This window comes from Mustela lutreola, chromosome 11 (assembly GCF_030435805.1).
Source record: "Mustela lutreola isolate mMusLut2 chromosome 11, mMusLut2.pri, whole genome shotgun sequence".
Taxonomy (NCBI): domain Eukaryota; kingdom Metazoa; phylum Chordata; class Mammalia; order Carnivora; family Mustelidae; genus Mustela; species Mustela lutreola.
This window is the reverse complement of record NC_081300.1, coordinates 96,932,282-96,953,317: the sequence shown is the minus strand read 5'-3', so window position 1 is coordinate 96,953,317 and position 21,036 is coordinate 96,932,282. Positions and strand designations below refer to the sequence as shown.

Here is a 21,036-nt window from a genome sequence, read left to right as displayed (position 1 = left end):
GGATAGCAATCTGAAAATAATAATGGAGGTTCTGTGTCTGCATAAAGGTCTCGCCGACTTTGCTCCTGGGAATCCACCTACCCCGATAGAACTCGTCATCCGAAGATGCTTTACATAGTTTGCAGCCAAGCGTGTGCGGTAAAGCTAGCCCTCCTCGCCGCAAGAAGCAGGCATGGCTCAGGCTCAGCTCGATGCCTAGATGCTTCTCGGGCCACAGAAATCAAGGCACGATTGAAAACGCTTAATATTTGAGAACGAATTTACTCCTTAGCCTACACACAGATGAACCCTCCCCAGGACCGGGTTTCTGTTGGGTCACCGGGTCAGTGGTTGGCTCAGAACCCCCAGGGAGGGGATGCCTGGGTGGCTCAGTCGCGTAAGCCTCTGCCTTCAGCTCCGGTCATGATCTCAGGGTCCTGGGATCGAGCCCCGCATCGGGCTCCCTGCTCAGCAGGAAGTCTGCTTCTCCCTCTCCCACTCCCCCTGCTTGTGTTCCCTCTCTAGGTCTCTCGCTGTCAAATAAATAAATAAAATCTTAAAAAAAAAAAAAAGAAAAGACTCCCCCCCCCGCCGGGGAGGAGTTTATAAAATACACAGAGGGACCCACCCCCAGAGTTTCTGGATGGAGCCGATTTAGGGGAGGGCCCCCAGGCATTTGCATTTCTACTAAGCTCCGGGGGGGGGGGGGGGGAGCTGATGCTGCTAGTCCAGATACCACCAACACCTTTTGCAAAGTCCTGAGTTTGTCTACGGCTGTACCACGCCTGATCTCGCTGGATCTCAGAAGCTAAGCAGGGTCGGGCCTGGTTAGTACTTGGATGGGAGAAGTCCTGAATTAGGTGATCCTTGAAAGACAAACAATGCATGGACCAGCTTAACTACTACAAGGAAAGAAAACTTCGTTCAGAACATCGCCTGTTCTACTCCAAGCCCCAAGTATTCATTCATCCAATAGGATTATTCGTATGAGAAAGCGACCTGCGTTCCCAGTCGCGACCCTACCTGCTTCTGTCTTCACAGTATCTAAAGATAGCCTCTTTGGTGATCAGCCGGTTGGTCCTCCGCATTTCGTTCAACACGGCCGTCATCCAGTCCTCCACGCGCCCCTCGGCCCGGATGACCTTGCGGAACTCCATGACCTCTCCTTCTGCCGAGATCATGGCAGACACCAGCTTCTCTCCATTCTCCCCATCCTGAAACCTCAGCAGAGCGATGTTGTCGTACATCTGCAACACAGCGGGACATCCACCTGGTGACACGGACCTTGGTCGCACGGGGGAGCCACCAGGATGCGAGCACCAATTGGGGGCCCATGCTGGGCACCTGCGTCTACCCCCCACTGTGCAAAGGTCTGTCTGGGGTTAAAGAGCAAGAAAGAAAAAGAAGACGCGTTTCCTGCCCACACCTGGGGTTCTAGGGCATTCGCAGGTGGGGAGAGGGGTCTGGGCGGAGGAGATGCAGGGCAGCCTGGTGATTCAACACCGCGAGGCTGACGAGTTCGACGTGTGCTGGGATCCCCCCATGGCCCTTCTGGGTGGCCGGGGGCAAGCTGCAGCTTCTCTCTCTGCCCCAAATAGACATAACTGTGGCACTTCCAAGATGAGGTTGGAAGGGTCAAATCGAACAACGTGCGAGAGAGGCCGCTGGCACCTAAAACACTGGCCGTCTGTTGCCAATCGTCACTGATACTGGTCAGAATGCTGTTCAGAAAAATGAGTCTTTCAGGACCCAGGATAGAAGACAAGGCACTCTAGAGAGCAGAGAGGAGAAGCTAGGACAGCAGGCTTTAAACGGTAAAACCAGAGGTTTGCAAAAGGGTGCCACGGGTAAATGAAGTACTTCTAACACACATTTTTCTAAAACAGTCAAATATCTGTTCATGAGAGCAGGAATGAGATATAAAACTCCCCGTTGAGAAAGGAACACCTGCGACCCGAGATGTGAATTGTAGCTTAAGAAGGACATCAGCATTCACTAAAGGGCAAGTTTGGAGCTCTGTGCTCGATCCCAAACAATTGCTTGTTTGGAAGGAAGGCGTGCTTCTTCTACGACCCCAATTTAAAACCACAAATGATTGGGCCCCCACGGGGGCACAAGGCAATGTCAGGAGAGAGTTCTGGTCTTAACTAGAGAGCGATGCTCCTGGCTTCTAGTGGGTAGAGGAGTCAAGGAGTGTCCCCGGCCCCCAGCACACCCACGCACACACACAGCAGCAGCCGGCCAACTCGCGACACTGTCAAGGCTGGGAGCCCCTGCCTCAGGCAGATACTAAACACAGAGCTTTGACCTGCTCCTCCAAGATTCCTTCTGGCCATGCTCTGGCTGGCTACTACCAGAGACGGTTTTGTGTGTTGTCTCCGGCTGCTCGGTATTGTTCACAGATATGCACACGTTTGTGTCCAAGGATGCAAATTGGAAGGAATCCCAACCAAATCCTGATAGTGGCTGCCTCCCAAAACGGGAGGGGGAGCTGTGATAGGGAGGGGACAAAGAGTGTGGCAACCCCATAGCTTTGTTTCACAAAGAGAGAGGAACAGAGAGATGCAAGGGAAAGAGGCAGGGAGAGACGGAGAGAGAGGCAGGCAGGAGGAGAAACAGGCTCCCCACTGAGCAGAGAGCCTGGCATGGGGCTCCATCCCAGGACCCTGGGATCATGACCTGAGCCAAAGGCAGAGGCTTAACCCACTGAGCCACCCAGGCGCTCCACAAACTCATTTACTCTTAATAACAACTCCACTGAAGCAGGTAAGTCTTGGGGCTATCCCCACTTAGGTAAGAAACCAATGCTCAGGGATGACTGGGTGGCTCAGTCGGTTAAGTGGCTGGCTTTGGCACATGGCATGATGTTGGAGTCCTGGGATCGAGCCCCTTGCTGGACTCTGCTCGGTGGGGAGTCTGCTTCTCCCTCTCCCTCTAGCTCCCTCTCTCTCAAATAAATAAATAAAACTGAAGCAAAGAGAGAGAGAGAGAAAGAGAAGAAGGAATCAAGGAAGGAAAGAAAGAAGGAAGGACCAAGTCCCAGAGAAGTTAGGTAACTAGTCAAAAGTCACACAGCAGGTCTGTGCGGAGCCAGGATTTGAACCCAGTCAACCTGGCTCCAGAGTCCCATCCAGTATCACCCTCTGCTTCTTAGTCTTTGTTTTTGGACTTCAGAAAAAGAGCAGCAAATAACAATGGAATCTTTGTATAGTTTCAGACTCCGCGGATTTCATCAGATTGACGTTTCCGATCAGAGCCCAGCAGCATTTCCCAGCCCTGGGCCTCGGGGAATAAGCCTCCCTGGAACAGCATGGGCAGCCGCTCCCGGGGTGTGGGCGTGGGATCGCGGGGGCCCACCTTGATCATGTGCTCCTGGACGCAGAGCGGGTCGCTGTTCCCCAGGATGCTGAGCAGCTCGTCATCGGAAATGAAGAAGAACCTGGGGAAAGCGTTTCTCTTGGAGTCTAAGTAGTCGTTCAGGCTCTTCTGGCATTTCTCCAGCCCCTCGCTGATGTGCTGCAAGTCGGCCAGGCGGTTGGGGGCCTCACAGCACCTCTTGATCACCGGATCCTTCAAGGTCTCGGCCATGATCTGGGTGAGGGCAAGAGGGGACACTCCTAACCAACACAAGCCCAAACCATAGCCTTTTTGGGGGTCCAAGGCAGCCTTAGGGTCCCTAGCACCTCCCAGTGTGCTGGAGATAATTTACTTATTTCTGAAGTTAATGTGTTCATCCTCGCATTAGAAGGTCAGCCCGTGGGGCGCCTGGGTGGCTCAGTGGGTTAAGCCTCTGCCTTCGGCTCAGGTCATGGTCTCAGGTCCCAGGATCGAGCCCCGCATCAGACTCCCTGCTCAGTGGAGACCTTGCTTCCCCCCGGCGCTGCCTGCCTCTCTGCCTACTTGTGATCTCTCTCTGTCAAATAAATAAATAAAATCTTAAAAAAAAAAAAATCAGCCTTTGGTGATTTTTAACCTCTCTGGCTCTGAGGTATCCCAGGGGCCAGCAACAGTGTCGGTACGTGGAAGGCCCTCAGTCACCCTTCCCGGGGAGAATGAAGCCGGAAACTTCACTCTGGGCCACAAGTGTGTCCCGGGACTGTCCCTCCAGCACTCTTCACCACGGTGGCACACAGAGGGGATGGTGAGGGAAATGTCCCCAACATCCAACAACAGGAACCTGGGTCTGTCGGTGGCTGAAAGTGATCCTTTCCGTGTTTATGCATAGAGATACGTGCCAAAGTCGTTAACTTTTTTTTAAATCATTACATGGGTAAGAATGATATTACCTTGTGGAATATTTACTTATAATTCTTATTTATATGTTTACACAGGAATAAACAAATTCTGGAAAGATGGCTATTGACCTATCAAAATGGTTATCTGGGGATTATAGGAGATTTTTTGCTCTTTTTAATAGTTTCTTAATTCAGGGCGCCTGGGTGGCTCACTGGGTTAAAGCCTCTGCCTTCAGCTCAGGTTGTGATCCCAGGGTCCTGGGATCGAGTCCTGCATTGGGCTCTCTGCTCAGCGGGGAGCCTGCTTCCTCCTCTCTCTGCCTGCCTCTCTGCCTACTTGTGATCTCTGTCTATCAAATGAATAAATAAAATCTTTTAAAAAAATAGTTTCTTAATTCTTCAATAATAAATATCCATTGTATGATTTTAAGTTTAAAAAAAAAAAGCTTACGCAAATGATAAGGAAATATTATCAGCTCTAATGGATAGCGGAGACCCAAATGCAAACCAGCCCCTCCTAACAAGAGAGAGCACGACACCACTGAGGCACCCCAGCTTCCAAGGCAGGTGGCTCCGGGTTAGGACCCTCACCCCACTAATGACCAGGGGCAGCGATGACCAGCACAACCCCTTCCGGGAAGGACTTTAGAACGGGCAAGACTCCTTCACGGGCAATTTACTTCCCACCAGCATCTCATGAAATATTCATCGTAAATGTGGAACAGGCAGGAGGCACGTGCCTGCACGTGATGGATGAAAGCCAACAATCCCTCTTAGAACGAGAGGTTTCATTACAGCAATCAACTAAAGTAACGTCCAGCCAGTCACTGTGACGTTTTATAAAGCCACCAGCATCTTTTCTCCAGTGTCATAATACGAAATACCTTTCTCATAATACTAAAAGAAAATTAGAAGAGGAAATTATATAAAACATCGCTGTCGTTCTGTTTTTTAAACCCATGGGCACAGGAAAAAAAAAAAAAAGACTAAAGAAATATACATCACACTAAAGTGGTCACATCAAGGTCACGGGACTCTGGAAGATACTTTTTTTTTTTCCGACCTTTCTACATTTTCAAAGCTTTTTAACCACATATTACTTTTTTAAGATTTTATTTATTTATTTGACAGAGATCACAAGTATACAGTGAGACAGGCAGAAAGAGAGGGAAGCAGGCTCCCTGTGGAGCAGGGAGCCCGATGCAGGGCTTGATCCCAGGACCCTGAGATCATGACCTGAGCCGAAGGCAGAGGCTTTAACCCACTGAGCCATCCAGGCGCCCCAGCAAGTATTACTTTGATAATCAAAAATCAATATAAAAAAGTTTCAGTGCCATGTGCCAGAGGCTCAAAACCAAACAGAAATCTTAACAGATGAAGGTTCTATGTAATGATTTAAAAATTCAGAATTAGGGGCGCCTGGGCTGGCTCAGACAGTGAAGCACGTAGCTCTTGATCTCAGGGCCCTGAGTTCGAGCCCCATGTTGGGTGTGGAGGTTACTTAAAAAGGAATAAAGAAACTTAAAAAAATTCAGAAGCTACTTAATAGACAAAATACTACAAGCAGAAACATAAGTAAATGTATCTCAAATCACTGTCCTCTCACAACTAAAACAGAAACTGGTCACTTGCCCTTTTAAATATTCTATCGATGTTGTCAAACTTCTTTGCCTCATCAGGAAGCTGTGAGCGGATATCTCCACCGATAAAAATGCTTTCAAGGTACATCCATTTTCTCTGAACCAACATCCAAATCTGAAAGTGCACAATGCAAAGTCAGCACAGGTGTGGAGGGCAAACTGCCACCCTAAGACAGGACAGATGTGCAGCGGCGCAGGTCACAAGTCTCCCCAGGCAAGATCAGAGAGTGGGCGTGCACACTCTTTCCCAAATATACAAGAATGCTGGAGAAATCATAGCTAAGTATGGTAAGATACAAAGCCCCACACAAAAGCAAAAGAAAACTCTCTGCACCAGCCCAGAACAAGAAAGAAACTTCTGGTTGTAAGCAGGGGTGGGAGCCCTGTTACCCAGAGGAACAAAAGACAGATCGTTAAAAAAAAAAAAAAAAAAAGCCCAGACAGGGGCGCCTGGGTGGCTGAGCTGGTTGAGCGTGTGACTCTTGGCTTACAGCTCAGGGTGGTGAGGTCGAGTCCCGCATCAGACTGTGCGTAGCTGGGAATCTGCTTGAAGACTCTCTCTCTCCCACTCCCACCGTTTCTTCCCTCCTCTCTAAAATAAATAAATCTTAAACATGAATAAAATGATGAATTTCACATTACATAAATTTCACATCCATTAAAAAAAAAATTTTTTTTAATAATGAAGAAAAAGAAAACAGCGCTATATCCTACCTAACAAAAAGTAATGGACCCAAACAAGCAAGCAAAGGAAGACCATGCTTGAGAGGGGTGAGGGCCCGGGCTGCCTCCCTAGCCCGTGAACTAGGGCTGGTATCAACCCAGCCCAAACTCAGGTCTGTGGCCTAACAAGGCCCTTGCCCCTCATCTGGGAGGGAAAAAAGAAAGACAGCCACACAAAAATGGTGAGCTGGGCCTGGGCCACTCAGAGAGGTCTGGACTAGAATTTCCCACAAGAAGAAAGCACCAAGCCACCAAATAATGTAAGACCTTGTTCAGCGCTGTCCACTATAACAGGCGGACTTGAAGAAACTGCAGAAACCCTTGAAAAGTGAAGCCAGCAGAGGCAAAAACAGATCCCACAGAGAAAAACCCACTATGGAGAAAGACAGTCACACACACACACACACACACACACACACACAGGAAAACTGGAGAATAAATATGGAGAAACCTGAAAAGGGCTTTAAACATGTTTAAATTCTTCCATTTTGTAAAGGAGGTGACCGTACACGGACAACAAGAGCAGGACAGTATCCAACAAGAACAGGGGCAGAGGAAAGAGACCCAATGAAGAATCAGAGAAGCTACAAACACATTGAAAACGTTGGAAAAAACATTGAAATAAAACTTCAGGTTGACTCTCCCAATCATGTGCACACACACCCCCATCCCCAAAATAAATCCAGCCAGAAAAAGCGTGTGGGAGGGTCCTCGGTGTCCGAGCACCAAATATTCTCGTGTGAAAGTGCTCTCCTGCTTTCCTCACCTCAATGACTTCCCCGATGAGAGAAAGCGTTTTCTCCCATTTGTGAACCGTCTGCAGAAAAGGCCCCACGAATCTGCTTCCCGAGATGCTTTGCAAGTTGACGGTGTTGTCATCAAGGCTCTGGATGATCTCGTCAACAGACCCCAAGATATAGCCTCGCTCCTGGGTGCCTTTGAAATACTTGACCACAGTAAACTTCATACTTTCCCACGTGTCCAGGATTTCCTTCACCGCCTGGTTGGGAAGACAAAAAAAGAGCGGTTTGGGCACAGACATGGGAAAAAAAAACAGAACTCCCACCCAGTAGCAGCTTCCTGAGCCCAGGGCAGTTTTCCAGGGAAACAGACATTCCATCACGGTGACCCCAACATCAACTGACCAAGCACCAGCTAGGTGCCCGGTGAGCACGGCGTATACAGGATCGCCTTCCCATCCGCAAAGCACCGTAGCAAAGTAAGGACAACTATCCACAGTCTAGAGATGCCAATGGGGTACCTGGAGACATGACTCAGCTTGGCCAGGTCACTCAGCCCCAGAACCAGGGTCTAGATTTCCTGGCCCCACTCCCTGCACACCTACATGATCCTGGCTATGTTTGCCGCGAAACAAGAGAATCCGATTACAAAGGAATGTGCCCATTAATGACTGTATTTTCAAAAGTCAGCTGTATCGATATTTCTGTGTGTGCTGTGTGCATGTGATGCATGTATGTGTGTTTGCATATGTGTGTGTGGTGTGTGCATTTATGCACATGCATGTGTCCGCGCATGTGTAGGCTATGTACATGGATGTGTGTTTAAACCTATGTGTGTGACTGTATGTATAGTACGTGTACATGTGTATATGTCTGTGCATGCCTGTGTCTACACACTTAGGTATTAAAGGACATACACTGAAATGTTACTAATAATTACCTTCAGGTGATAGAATTTTTTCTTTAAGATTTTATTTTTTTATTTATTTGACAGACAGAGATCACCAGTAGGCAGAGGGGCAGGCAGAGAGCGAGGAGGGGCAGGCAGAGAGCGAGGAGGAAGCAGGCTCCCCAATGAGCAGAGAGCCCGATGCGGGGCTATCCCAGAACCCTGGGATCACGACCTGAGTCAAAGGCAGAGGATTTAATCCACTAAGCCACCCAGGTGCCCCTGGGCGGTAGAATTTTAAGTGATTTATTTTCTCAGTTTTCTCCCATGAGCATCCATGGATACATTTAATAAATGCATTGGAAGAAAACTACAATTTAGAACAATAAAATATATAACCAAGGCAGAAATCATATTTGTAAAGCTAACAATTCCTTATTACTCAAATACAACGAGTACTATAATGAATGTTTTCCCTTTGCATTAAAAAAAGTAAGTCTCCAGGGGGAGCTTGAGTGGCTCAGTGGGTTAGGCATCTGCCTTTGACTCAAGTCATAATCCCAGGATCCTGGGATCGAGCCCCATGTTGGGCTCCGCAAGGAGCCTGCCTCTCCCTCTCCATCTGCCCCTTCCCACCGCTCACGCTCGCTCTCTCAAATAAATACGTGAAATCTTTTAAAAATAATAATAATAATTCTCTGGAAGTAATAGAAGACTCCATGTTAATTACACTGAAAGTAAATGAAATAAAAATAGTTCTCTATTCTCAACTGTTTTGTAACTAAAAACGGTCTTACTTTCTCAATGGCGATCTCCTTGACAGCGGCCGTTACGATCTCGTTGAGCACGTCCGTGTGTTTGTGGAGTTCCATAGCAAACATGTTTTCCAAGGTGAACGTCTCCGTCATCTCAAAAAACACGCCCGTTTTTTCCATAAGCTCTTTCCAATGCCTGAAAGTGCAGCCACGTTAAAAACCTTTATGCTTTCTGGACGGAGTGACGAGTTTAATTATTCCCGCTTACACCCCAGGACAAATCCCACTATAAATGAGGGCACCCTTGGAATCACATTTCCAGAGTTTTCCAAAAATCCATCCAGCTTCCAGAACCCAGGAAACTGCCTCCAGCAAGATTCCCGCTTAGAGGTCTCGTCTTCACGACCATCGAAGGAAACAGGCAGCTTTTGACTTTTGGGAACCTATGTCCGTCACGTAGCCTGTGGCCCAGGGGAGCAAAAGCCATGCTCCTGCCCACGGGGACTGCACTGACTTGGGGGCACGACTGGGACACGACACAGTAGATCCACACATTGAATAATCACCTACAGCCGAGAGCAAACCAGAGTACAGAGCCAGTACGACAGGGTCTGCCGTGGTTGGGAGCGCGAGGGCAGGCCTCTGGGCGCACAGCCGCTCTGCCCTGAGCCCGATCTGGCCTTCTTTCAAGGTTCACATTTGACCTTTTTCAATAGTTCCATTTACATGGAATGCAGGTAATAAAGCAGCTAAGTGTGGTGCTAGACCAGCTTCTAGAATGCAGGTAACCAGCATATAAGCTGTAAGCACCAGATCACTGAATTTTTTGGTAAAAATCTACCCCAAAGAAGGGTTCCTGGGTGGCTCGGTGGTTGAGCATCTGATTCTTGATTTCAGCTCCGGTCGTGATCTTAGGGTCGTGGGACTGAGCCCCTTGTCAGGCTCTGAGCCCACACGGAGTCTGCTTGAGATTCTCACTTGGGATTCTCTCTCTCTGCTCCTCCCCCCACTCCCACACTCTGTCTAAAACGAATAAGATCCTTTTTTAAAAATTCACCAAAAAAAAAAAAAAAAAAAAAAAACATAAACCAGAATTGGCCAGAAAGGAGACTCTACTATTCCTCCTCCCGTTCCCAGGCCTTGGCCAGGAGCTGATAGGAAGTAGGGGTGTCACAGCCCAAGTGGGGGGTGAGGGGGACACAGGTGCACAGCATAGATAACACCAGCTCACCAGAGAGAAGGGGACCCCTTTCCAGTTTCCCTCCACTCCTTCGGTTACGTCAAGGAGAGAGAGTGTCCGCTCCCTGCTGCCGGCCTGTGACACCTCCCCGTCCACCCTAGACCCAGGGTAGGCCTCCCGCTAAGCAACAGGCAACCGTTTAGAGCTAAATTTTTCTAATTTTTTAAAAGATTTTTTAATTTATCTATTTGGCAGACAGAGATCACAAGTAGGCAAAGAGGCAGGCAGAGAGAGGGGGAAGCAGGCTTCCTGCTGAGCAGAGAGCCCGATGCGGGACTCGATCCCAGAACCCCGAGATCATGACCTGAGCAGAAAGCAGAGGCTTTAACCCACTGAGCCACCCAGGCGGCCCTCTCATGTTTTTATTTTTATAATTGCTTTCTCTTTAAGGCAAAATCTTTCCATTTCCCATTTATGGCTGTGGTGTGAGTTCCTTCTTAGAACACATTCAAGTTAAAAAAAAAAAAAAAGCTGTTAGAAAAAAAATCGAGTTAATGATAGTATAAATGATTTTTGGCAAAAACAGAACAAAAATGGTGAGAAGTGAGCTAAGTTTGGGAAACACTTTGGGGCTTATGGGCTCGAAAAGCAGAACCGTAGCTAGAAAATGCTTTGTTGTTGAACAGAATGACGCCGTCCTCAGCCGGCATTCCACGACTCTGTCCGTCCACTGGGAGAGACAATGACGAGAAGAGTGTGGCAGGGAGAGAGTGAATCCTGCTCATTCCTGTCCCCGTATGGACGCGTCCCTAGACAGACAAATGAGGGGTGGCCCTCCTATATCCCACCCGTAGAACCGGCTGCTTCATTGAATTACCAGTGACACCTGTCACAAGTCACCTGTCGCTGGGGGGGCGAGTCCACATTAAAGATGCTATATGTGAAAAATACGGGCCAAAGGCAACATACTTTTTTTTTCATCTTTTTTTTTTTTTTTTTTTAAAGAAGAGCATAAAATATCACGTGAGAAAAGTTCTGTAGCGGGGCGCCTGGGTGGCTCAGTGGGTTAAGCCGCTGCCTTCGGCTCAGGTCATGATCTCGGGGTCCTGGGATCGAGTCCCACATCGGGCTCTCTGCTCAGCAGGGAGCCTGCTTCCCTTCCTCTCTCTCTGCCTGCCTCTCTGCCTACTTGTGATCTCTCTCTCTCTCTTTCTCTCTCTGCCAAATAAATAAATAAATAAATAAATCTTAAAAAAAAAAAAAAAGAAAGAAATGTTCTGTAGCGATTGCATGTTGAAATGATAATGTTTTGTATAGATTGGGTTAGTTAAAATACGTTACTAAAATTATTTTTACCTCTTTCTTTTAAAGCAGCTAATGGAAACATTTTAAATCGGGACCTGGGTCATGGATTTCTGCAAATACCCGATGGCATTGATCTAGATCCCCTACTGGCTTGCTTTTTGTTTTTTTTTTAAAACCATTCGAATGAAGCAACCACAAATGCCCATTTACATCTGGTAGATTTGTGCTTTTAAAAAAATAAGAGAATCCTTGTGGTTGGCAATTGTCTAGAAAGTTCTCAAGGAAACAAGTCTGTAGAAATGTGACCTGCATCTTAAAATTCCAGTGGGGCTGTTGCGACCTTGGTCTTTGTCATCAGATCTCAGCAAGGACCTATTTTAGACTGAAGCGCCTCCCCCTGTCTGAGGGGCTAACAGGACGAAACCAACCTGTCTCTCAGGGCTTCGTGCTTCAAGTCAAGAAGTAAAGGAATCGAGTCTTTGAACGCCTTCATCTTTGCCTCTAAGTGGTAGGCCACCGTTAAATTTCGGACCTGCCGGGGCAGCTTTCTGAGGGACTTGAGAAAACCATCGATTCCTTCCTGGAGGAACTGAACATTCAGGTTGACCCAGAGGGTCTGGGACCATTCTGCTTTCGCAGCCTGGAAATGGGTGAGAAACAGTCCCATCAACAAGGCCCCTCTGACCTGCGGGAGCCTGTATTCCATCCTTGGGTTAGGGTTTGCAAACCAGAGCGCCCATCTAGCCACGGGAACCTCAGCTTCTCAAAAGGAAATACGGATTACTGGCTCCAAAATACAAACAAAATTATTCCAACTTTTTCAAGGCCCGGCCAAAATAATGCGGTCTCTTGAGGATGTGTGGAGTCCAAAAATACGTCTTCCTTGGCAGGGGAGAAAAGGGAGAATCAGTATCAGGCATCTCTTAAGTCACAGAACATCTTCATTCCTAAAGCCTGTATTTCATTCAGGCACGGTCCTAATGTGCTTCTCTTTCCCAGTAAAAGCAGCTACGTTTACAAAATAATTATAATTTGGATGATCCTGCCGGATTAGCGTACAGACAATCAGCATTTTGTGCTGGATTTCCTGATATTTAGCCTAGAAAGTACTACCTTATATAAAACTTACCATCTTGCAGAGTCTGCATTTGCAACCTGTGACCACAAGGCTCAATGGGGTTGTTTGGAGTCACGAAATGTATTTAACAGAAAATTGTGTTAATTGATGAAATATACAAATGGTCATCTTTTGACTTAGATGTAAATGACATTAAGATATATTTACAATTTTTCATTTTTTTCTTCATCTTCTGAAAAGATATTAAAAGCTCAAACACATTTTTAGATTATTTTGAGATGACATTCACAAGTCGTTAACTTTTCTTTGCAAAAATTTAATGAGAGATGAATCAGAAAGAAACTAAAAGTACTTTTTGGAGTTCCTACACCTAAACATACAGCCTGTCCATCATTAATGGGCCTTTCTTCCCTCCACCCTCCGTTCCCCTCCCCTCTCTCACTGACACATTTGGAAACACCTCATCTGTGGTTAAATCCACTCCTTGCATTTGTTCAGTGCTCAACACCTACCCCCAGACAGCCAACCATGATGGCTGAGGACCTCATTTACTGGCCTCAGTCTAAATCCAAGGCCCTGATGCTGCCTTCCCTTGGGGCGCAACTGCTGCCCCATTCTTTCCCATATCACCACCTCACCCCTGCTTCATTATCCTCAACCGGCCACACTCCTCCTGCCCCTTCTCCTCTCTGCTGATCATCTTGCTACGCACGTCTCTGAAGCAATCAGAACAGACCGTTCAACATCTCCCACCGGAAGCACATCTGGGCATATGCTCTGCCTTCCCCATATGACCCTACTGACTCCAACCCGAGGCCACATGCCAACCCCACCCTTTCCCTTGGACTCAAGGACAACAGACATCACGTAAGCAAGTCTCCCTTCCATCTCCTATCACTGTGTTTCCGCCCTCCTGGATCATTCCCATCACTGGGCAATTCCCATTTTTATTTCTCCCATCATAAAAAAAAATTATCCTGACCCCACGTCCCTTCCACCCAACCGCCACTCACTTCTCTGCTTCCCTTCGCAAAAAAACACATTGGGAAACTTGTCTAGATTTGGCACCTCTGATTCCTCTCTCCCCATTCTTTTTCATCTTTTGGGGGGATGATTAACTGGCATATATAATTCGACACATTTAGACGCACAATTTGCCACATTTGGGCATGTGTGCCCACCCATGAGGTCATCACCACAGTCGAGATCATGAACTCGTTCACGGCTCTCAAAAGTCTCCCCCTGACTCTCTGTAACTCCCCCCACCACCACCACACGCATTGCCCTGCTTTCCGCCATGATGAATTCATGGGCATGTTCTAGAACTGTATGCAGACGGAATCCTACAGGAGGTGCTCTTCGGTGTCTCAGCAAGATGATTTTGAGACCATCCACATCGCTGCCCTAGGACATCAATAGTTCAATCCTTTCTACGACTTTCTCGAATTCCATGCGGTGGACTGGCACGCACCTGGTGGGGCGCTGGGTTGTTTCTAGTCTTGGGTTACCACAAGTAAATCTGCTGTGAACACGGATGTAAAAGTCTTTGCAGGGACCTATGCTTTCTTTGTTTTGGAGCAAATACCTTGGACTCTAATCAGGTCGGTGGCTACTATTCCGTCGAAATGTTTCTCCCCAAGGTCACCGTGGCCTCTGCGAATGAAATTCTGTGTTCATTCCACACACCTCCCCCACACACAGCATGTGGGGCAGTCCGACAGCCCTGCCACCTGGAAAGGCTGTTTTCACTTGGCTTCCAAGACATTCTACTCACCTGTTTATCTTCCTCCTCTGAGACCTCTCTTTGTTCTCCTTTCCTTTTAGGGGCATCTTCTTGTGATATCTGATGTTGGAGAATCCCACTACCTGCAGTACCAGGCTGAATAGTGCCCCCCCCCAGAACTCATGTCACCCTGGAACCTCAGAACGTGACCTTATGTGGAGATCAGGCCTTTGCAGATGGAACTCAGTAAGAGGCGGTCACGCTGAAGAAGGACAGGCCCTAAATCCAAAGACTGCCCCCAGGGAAAACCTGCTCCTGGCTCAGGGCTTGCTCAAATGCCACCACCTTGAGCCACCACCTTCCTCCCCTGGGCACCTCCGTGCTCTGTCGACTGTAACCCTATTACACATCAGAGGACGATGGTGATTGGTTCACGGGACAGCACGATGGTTAACTTTATGGGTGAACTTGACCGAGCCACAGGTGCATGGGTATTTGGTTAAACATCATTCCAGACAACATTTCCCAGGGCATTTCTGGGTGATATTAACATTGCAATCAGCAGCCTGAGTAAAGCAGATTTCCCTCCCCGGGGAGGCTGGGCCTCATCCAATCCACTCAAGGACCAGAGAGAAAAAGACTGAGGAAGAAAGGATTCTCCATCTGTCTTCAAGCTGGGACACCAGCCTTCTCCTGCCTTTGAGCCCAGACCTGAGCCAGAGCTACACTGTCAGCTGCCTGGGTCTCCAGCTTGCCAACTCCACATATTGGGACTTCTACTCTCCGTACCTGTGTGAACCGATTCCTTACAACAAATCGATTTGGTGGGGCACCTGGCTGAGTCACTGGGTAGAGCATATGACTCCTGATCTTGGGGTCATGACTTTGAGCCCCACATTGGACACAGAGTTTACATTAGATAGATAGGTAGATAGATAGATAGATAGATGATAGATTGATCAATCAATGATTTGGTGCCTATTTGTTCGATTTCTTGGGAGAACCAAACTTAAACATTCTCTCCTGGGGACGCAAGAGGGCAGAAATGGCATGGGCAGATGCAACTCCCTTCCAGACCCTCCCCTCCAACCAGCACAGAGCTGGGCTCTACCGAGCAGAGGGAAGTGGTAGAGGAACAAGTGAATGAATGGCGTGAATTTGCATGGGGAACAAACCTTAAGAGGACATCCAAATGTCACGATAGTTGCTATTTTGTTTTAAAAGATTTTGATTTGAGAGAGAGAAAGAGCATGAGAGGGGGCTGAGGGAGAGGGAGAAGCAGCCTCCCCACTGAGTTGGGTGCCTGACTCGGGGCTCGATCCCAAGATGCCAGGATCACAACCTGAGCCAAAGGCAGATGCTTAACCGACTGAGCCACCCAGGAGCCCCGACAGCTATTACTTTTAATTTCCACTTTCAACTAAAATGGTTCACCCCACTCCTTACCCAAGCTCTAGCCACAAAAGGGAGTGTTCTTTTTTATTATTGTGGTAAAATACACATGACATTTACCATTTTAAGCACTTTCACGTATCCTATTCAGCGATATCAAGTATAGTCACCATGTTGGGCAATCATCACCACCATCCAGTTCCACGACTTTCTCCCCAAAGGGCAACAAACTCTGGATCCATCGGCAATCGCTCCCCATCACTGCCTCCCAAGAGCCAAAGTGAGAGCTTCTACAAAATTGGCCCCCGTCTCCTTATCATGGTGGCCTCACAATCCAGTGGGCCCTGTTAGTCCTCACACTGCCTTCAGGGAGGGGCGTGCAGCCGGACACTTACCTTCAGTCCTTCGTAGAGCTCGTAGATGGCCTTCAGCCCGTTCATTTCCTTCTGCACTTTGAGCAGCTCTGGGTACATTGTAATTGGAAGATCAAAAAGTTTCTCAGCATTAGCTAGCTCCTGGCGGTTCCTTTCATGTTTCGTGAGCTCTCTTTCAAAAGAGGCTAAAAGTTCTACTCCTGGTGAATAAGTAAACACATAGATCAGTGAGTGCCTAGAAATACAAGAAATCATAGGCAGTGGACATAAACTATCACTCCATCCACAGAAGCCATCTGGGAAGACACTTTGGGAGTTACCACAACTGTAGCTCTCCGTCATTCCAAAGGAAACCAGAGGGCCAGGTTACATATGTGAAATTTTCCAGTTAGAAAACTCTGTCTCCTTTGCATTTATCGCTCAATCCACCTGGGCCACACAAGAGAATCCCCATGGGAGCTTTAAAAATCTTGCCATCGGGACCACCCTCCAAAACAACGGGATCGGACTCTTTGGATCTGGGCCCCAGGCATCCATGTGCTTTTGGGATCCTCAGGTGAACCTAGTGTACAGTCAAGGTCAAACACCAGGGCTCCATTCCATCATCCCGTGAAGTTCTGAAGCAAACCACAGTCGAGTACCTCAGCCAGTCCAACAGGAACATTCTTACCCTTATCAAGATCGTCACCAACAGAACCAGGGCCTTCACGGTAAAAACGCTTTGCAAAATCCTCTATCTGCTGTCTGTAATTTGATATTTCACCTCGAGTAATCTGAGAAGGGCAGGATTGCATTAATTTATCCCAAGGGATATTTGTGAATATCTTTACTCAGAAAGCAGAAAATTTAAAAGGTACCTCTGTGAAAGTTCTCTTGATGCCCCCAAGAGCATGTTCCACATTCACAGAGTCGTTAAACAGATTCAACCACATGTTTTCGATGTTGTTAACCAGTTCTTTCTCTGCATCAGAAGGCTAATAAAAAAATTTTTTTAATTAAAAAAAAAAAAAACAGAACAAACAATAAGTGGTCTGCAAATTGGAACTGGAATTCTGGTCAAAGCTACTCCCCCCAAGGATTTCTGCTTCTAATAATAGCAGGCTGGCTTATTTGAGCTCATGAGAAAACTGCTTCGATTAGGAAAAAATTATATATTTATAATGCAAACAAAATCAGGATGAAATCACATTTAAAAATAACTAAATAACACAGACAGAAAGAGAGAGAACCTAGAGAGCTAAGCCCTTCATAAACTAAAATCCAGCTTTGAATCAACACAATGTCCAATTAAAATAAGGTTATCTTAGCTTGCTGGTACATCCAGCTGTGCTGTCTGTCAGAAGCAAAAACACATCTTCTCTAATGAAACACAACATCTGGAGCCTCCAATTCTCTCTACAAATTTGTTACGTACAATGTCCAGAACTCAATAAGAAATAACAGGTAGATAAGGATCAAAATGACTTGAAGGAAACCAAGAGACACACAGACAATACAAGCAGACCCTAATGAGCTCTAAGACACAGAATTTTAAAAAGTTTTACTGGGGCGCCTGGGTGGCTCAGTGGGTTAAAGCCTCTGCCTTCAGCTCAGGTCTTGACCTCAGGGGCCTGGAATCGAGCCCCACATCAGGCTCTCTGCTTGGCAGGGAGCCTGCTTCCTCCTCTCTCTGCCTGCCTCTCTGCCTACTTGTGATCTGTCTCTGCCAAAGAAATAAATAAAATCTTTAAAAAAATTGTTTAAAAAGTTTTACTTAGTAGATGGAAGCAAAGACAACATTGAGAACTTTTCTTTTAAATAGAAAAATACAAATTTTGCAACACTGTACATTTTTCTGATGAGAGGACCTCTAGCTTTTTAGGCTATCGCTCAGTGAAGGTGTTCAAAGCAGTCAAGCAACATAAACTCTGAAATACAAATCTTAGGCAAATGAAGACTTATAATGGTTATCTGCTTCTTCTTTCTAGTCTGCTTTTCCAGCTGATTCTTTTTGAGTGTATGTGACATACAGCTTGAAAAATTTTGCATGCAGTTTCATGGAGAGGTCAGACCCCCTCAAACTCCTCCACAGACTTCTAAAGATCCTTGAAACCACCCTAAATGATCCCTGATAAATATAACTGAATTATTCTCTACCCATTTCTTTTATCACATCATCCTCCTCTCTGACTCTCCCTCTCTCACTTACCATTTTTGCAAAAGCCTTTTACTTATTAAAGGAAGTTAACACCAAAAATAAGAAAAAAGAGGAAAAAAAAACAAAACAAGGGGGAGAATCAACATGGTGTGCAGTTACAGATCAATCTATGAAAAAATACTACTTGAGCCACGCAAGATCAAGAAATAATCTGTTTCCATTATTCTAAATAACTGTGGGGTTGCTTTGCATTTAAATGTTCTACTTAAAGTCATATTTGAGGGGCACCTGGGTGGCTCAGTGGGTTAAAGCCTCTGCCTTCAGCTCAGGTCATGATCTCAGGGTCTTGGGATCAAGCCCCACATCAGGCTCTCTGCTCAGGGGAGAGCCTACCTTCCACCCTCTCTCTGCCTGTCTCTCTGCCTACTTGTGATTTCTGTCTGTCAAATAGATAAATAAAATCTTTTTTTTTTTAATGTCATATTTGAGAAACATTTCTGAAAAGGGTCTTAGAATTCAATGATAAGAAAATCATTCACTCACAAAGACATTATACATCGCCATGGTGCGGTATCGCTCCTGGACATCCCTGTATCTCAGTTCCATGATCAGAGATTTACTTCTAATTTCTGCAATGGTTGCAAGGACAAACTTGAGATCTTCAAGGGTATTGGGGCTCTTCTTCAGGTTCTTGGTCAGGGTCTAGAAAAGAAAGGACAAAGGACACTTAATGAACCTAGAAAAAAACAGTCTGAAGGGAAGACCCAACTTTCATGAGAAGCAGTTTCATTAAAACCAGTGATCCGCTACCTCCATCTCTTCATGGAGACTATAAAGCTCCTCCTTTGCGGACTCATTGAGAAGCTTCCCAAGTGAGGTCACCCAAGACTTGGCATTTTCCTGCACGGTGTTTGCCAGAGGCCCTAGCTGGAGCCTGATGCAGTGCTCATCCTTGATTAAAGGGTGACGCAGGACGTCTTGGGCTATCTTGGAATAGAACTGCAACTTTTCATCATATGCCACACAAGGAGGTCTCTTGGCGGCGAACTTTTCCATCACAATGGCTTTGTCCAATTTCCACAGAGGTCGGTACCTCTTCCATTTCTGGAGGTACTTCATAAGACTCATCAGAATCCTGTGGACATTCTGGGGGATCATAACAGCTTGTTCAATGATCTGAGGGTTCACTGAAATATCACTGTAGAAGCTGATTATAACAAGTTCTTCTTCCTCCCCCTTCTGAGGGGGGCATTCTATGCAACTGCCATGCATCCATCGAACAAAATGCTGGCAAAAGAAGAATCGGGGGAAAAAAGACAGCACTTCAGTATTTATCTTGCTTCCTATGTATATATCTATATGCAAGAATAAGTCTTGCTAATAATGGAAATCACTTTATTATTTTTTCCCTTTCACATTTTTACCATGGTTAAAAAAAAAAAAACACATGATGTAGAATTTACCATTTTAGCCATTTAAAGGGTTTTTAATTCAGTTACACTAAGTACATTCACAGTGCTGTATAACCCTCATCATGACCTCATTCTAGAAGTTTTTATCACTGAATTACCTATTAGTACTTACCCCCCATTCCTCCCATTCCCCAGCCCTTGGCAACCACTGTTCTACTCTCTGCCTCTAGGAGTTTGACTTCATTTTTTATTTAAATTTTAGTTAACATACAGTGCAATATTGGTTTCCCGATGGAACAGGAGAAAATATTTGCAAATGACATATCTAATAAAAGGCTAGTATGCAAAATCTATAAAGAACTGATCAAACTCAATAACTCCCCCAAAAAATAACCCAGTTAAGAAAGAGGAAGAAGACATGAACAAAGAAAACATCCAGATGGCCAACAAACACAGAAGATGCTCAACATCACTCATCATCAGGGAAATGCCAGTCAAAACCATGAGATACCACCTCACACCTGTCAGAGTGGCTAAAATTAACAACACAAGAAACAACAGGTGTTGGTGAGGATGCGGAGAAAGGGGAACCCTCCTACACTCTTGGTGGGAATGCAAGCTGGTGCAACCCCTCTAGAGAACGGTATGGAGGCCCCTCAGAAAGTTCAAAATAGAATTACTCTGCCATCCAGCAATTTCCTCCTAGGTATTTACTTATAGGATACAAAATACAGATTCAAAGGGGTACCTGCATCTCAGTGTTTATAGCAACATTATCAACATTAGCCAAACTGTGGGGAGAGCCAAAACATCCACCACTGACAAGTGGATAAAGAAGATGTGGTCTATACATACAATGGAATATGACTCAATCATCAAAAAGAATAAAATCTTGCCATTTGCCATGACATAGATGGAGCCAACATGTATAATGCTGAGCAACAGATGAATATATGGGAGGTGGGGGAGAAAGGAGAGAAACAAACCATGAGAGACCTCTTCAGGCCAGAAAACAAACAGGGTTGATGGAAGGAGGCAGGTGGGGGATGGGCTAGGTGGGGGAGGGGCCTCAAGGAAGGCATCGGTTGTGATGAGCACTGGGTGTTGCAGGTAAGTGATGAATCACGGAATTCTACTCCTGAAATCACTTTATTATTAATAAATCATGCTAGATTACAAAAATGACCACAATCCTTGGTTCCTCCCATCAAGGGATGAGTTCATTGGCAAAGCTCTATCATGAGAGGGTCTATTTTCCCACATGCCCTAGCGTGTGACTTAACTTGACCAACGGAAAGGGGCAGACATGGTCTTGTGCCAGCTGTGGCCCAGCCGCTGCCCTCCTCATGCTCTTGAAACTGCACAAGCAGCAGATGAATGCACTTGAGCTAGCTTAGCAGACGATGGCAAGCCACACGCAGGAGAACCATGGTGCCCCAGCCAACAGCCAGGTGATCATCAGACCTGTGACCGA

The 21,036-nt window shown here is 46.4% G+C and overlaps 1 protein-coding gene across 6 annotated transcripts in view; it reads right to left on the bottom strand.

Moving 5' to 3' along the window:
• Nucleotides 1-21,036, bottom strand: part of DNAH10 (dynein axonemal heavy chain 10) — a 135,404-nt gene that overhangs the window by 72,219 nt on the left and 42,149 nt on the right. For all 6 annotated transcript variants that reach the window (XM_059139680.1, XM_059139679.1, XM_059139678.1 and 3 more), the window contains 11 exons: nucleotides 18,961-19,437; nucleotides 18,694-18,852; nucleotides 16,871-16,987; nucleotides 16,684-16,786; nucleotides 16,035-16,213; nucleotides 11,875-12,086; nucleotides 9,004-9,157; nucleotides 7,344-7,577; nucleotides 5,847-5,969; nucleotides 3,337-3,570; nucleotides 1,003-1,226 (listed from right to left, as the gene is read on the bottom strand). In XM_059139680.1, the coding sequence (XP_058995663.1) occupies nucleotides 1,003-1,226; nucleotides 3,337-3,570; nucleotides 5,847-5,969; nucleotides 7,344-7,577; nucleotides 9,004-9,157; nucleotides 11,875-12,086; nucleotides 16,035-16,213; nucleotides 16,684-16,786; nucleotides 16,871-16,987; nucleotides 18,694-18,852; nucleotides 18,961-19,437 (2,216 nt within the window). The remainder of the gene's footprint in view (nucleotides 1-1,002; nucleotides 1,227-3,336; nucleotides 3,571-5,846; nucleotides 5,970-7,343; nucleotides 7,578-9,003; nucleotides 9,158-11,874; nucleotides 12,087-16,034; nucleotides 16,214-16,683; nucleotides 16,787-16,870; nucleotides 16,988-18,693; nucleotides 18,853-18,960; nucleotides 19,438-21,036) is intronic.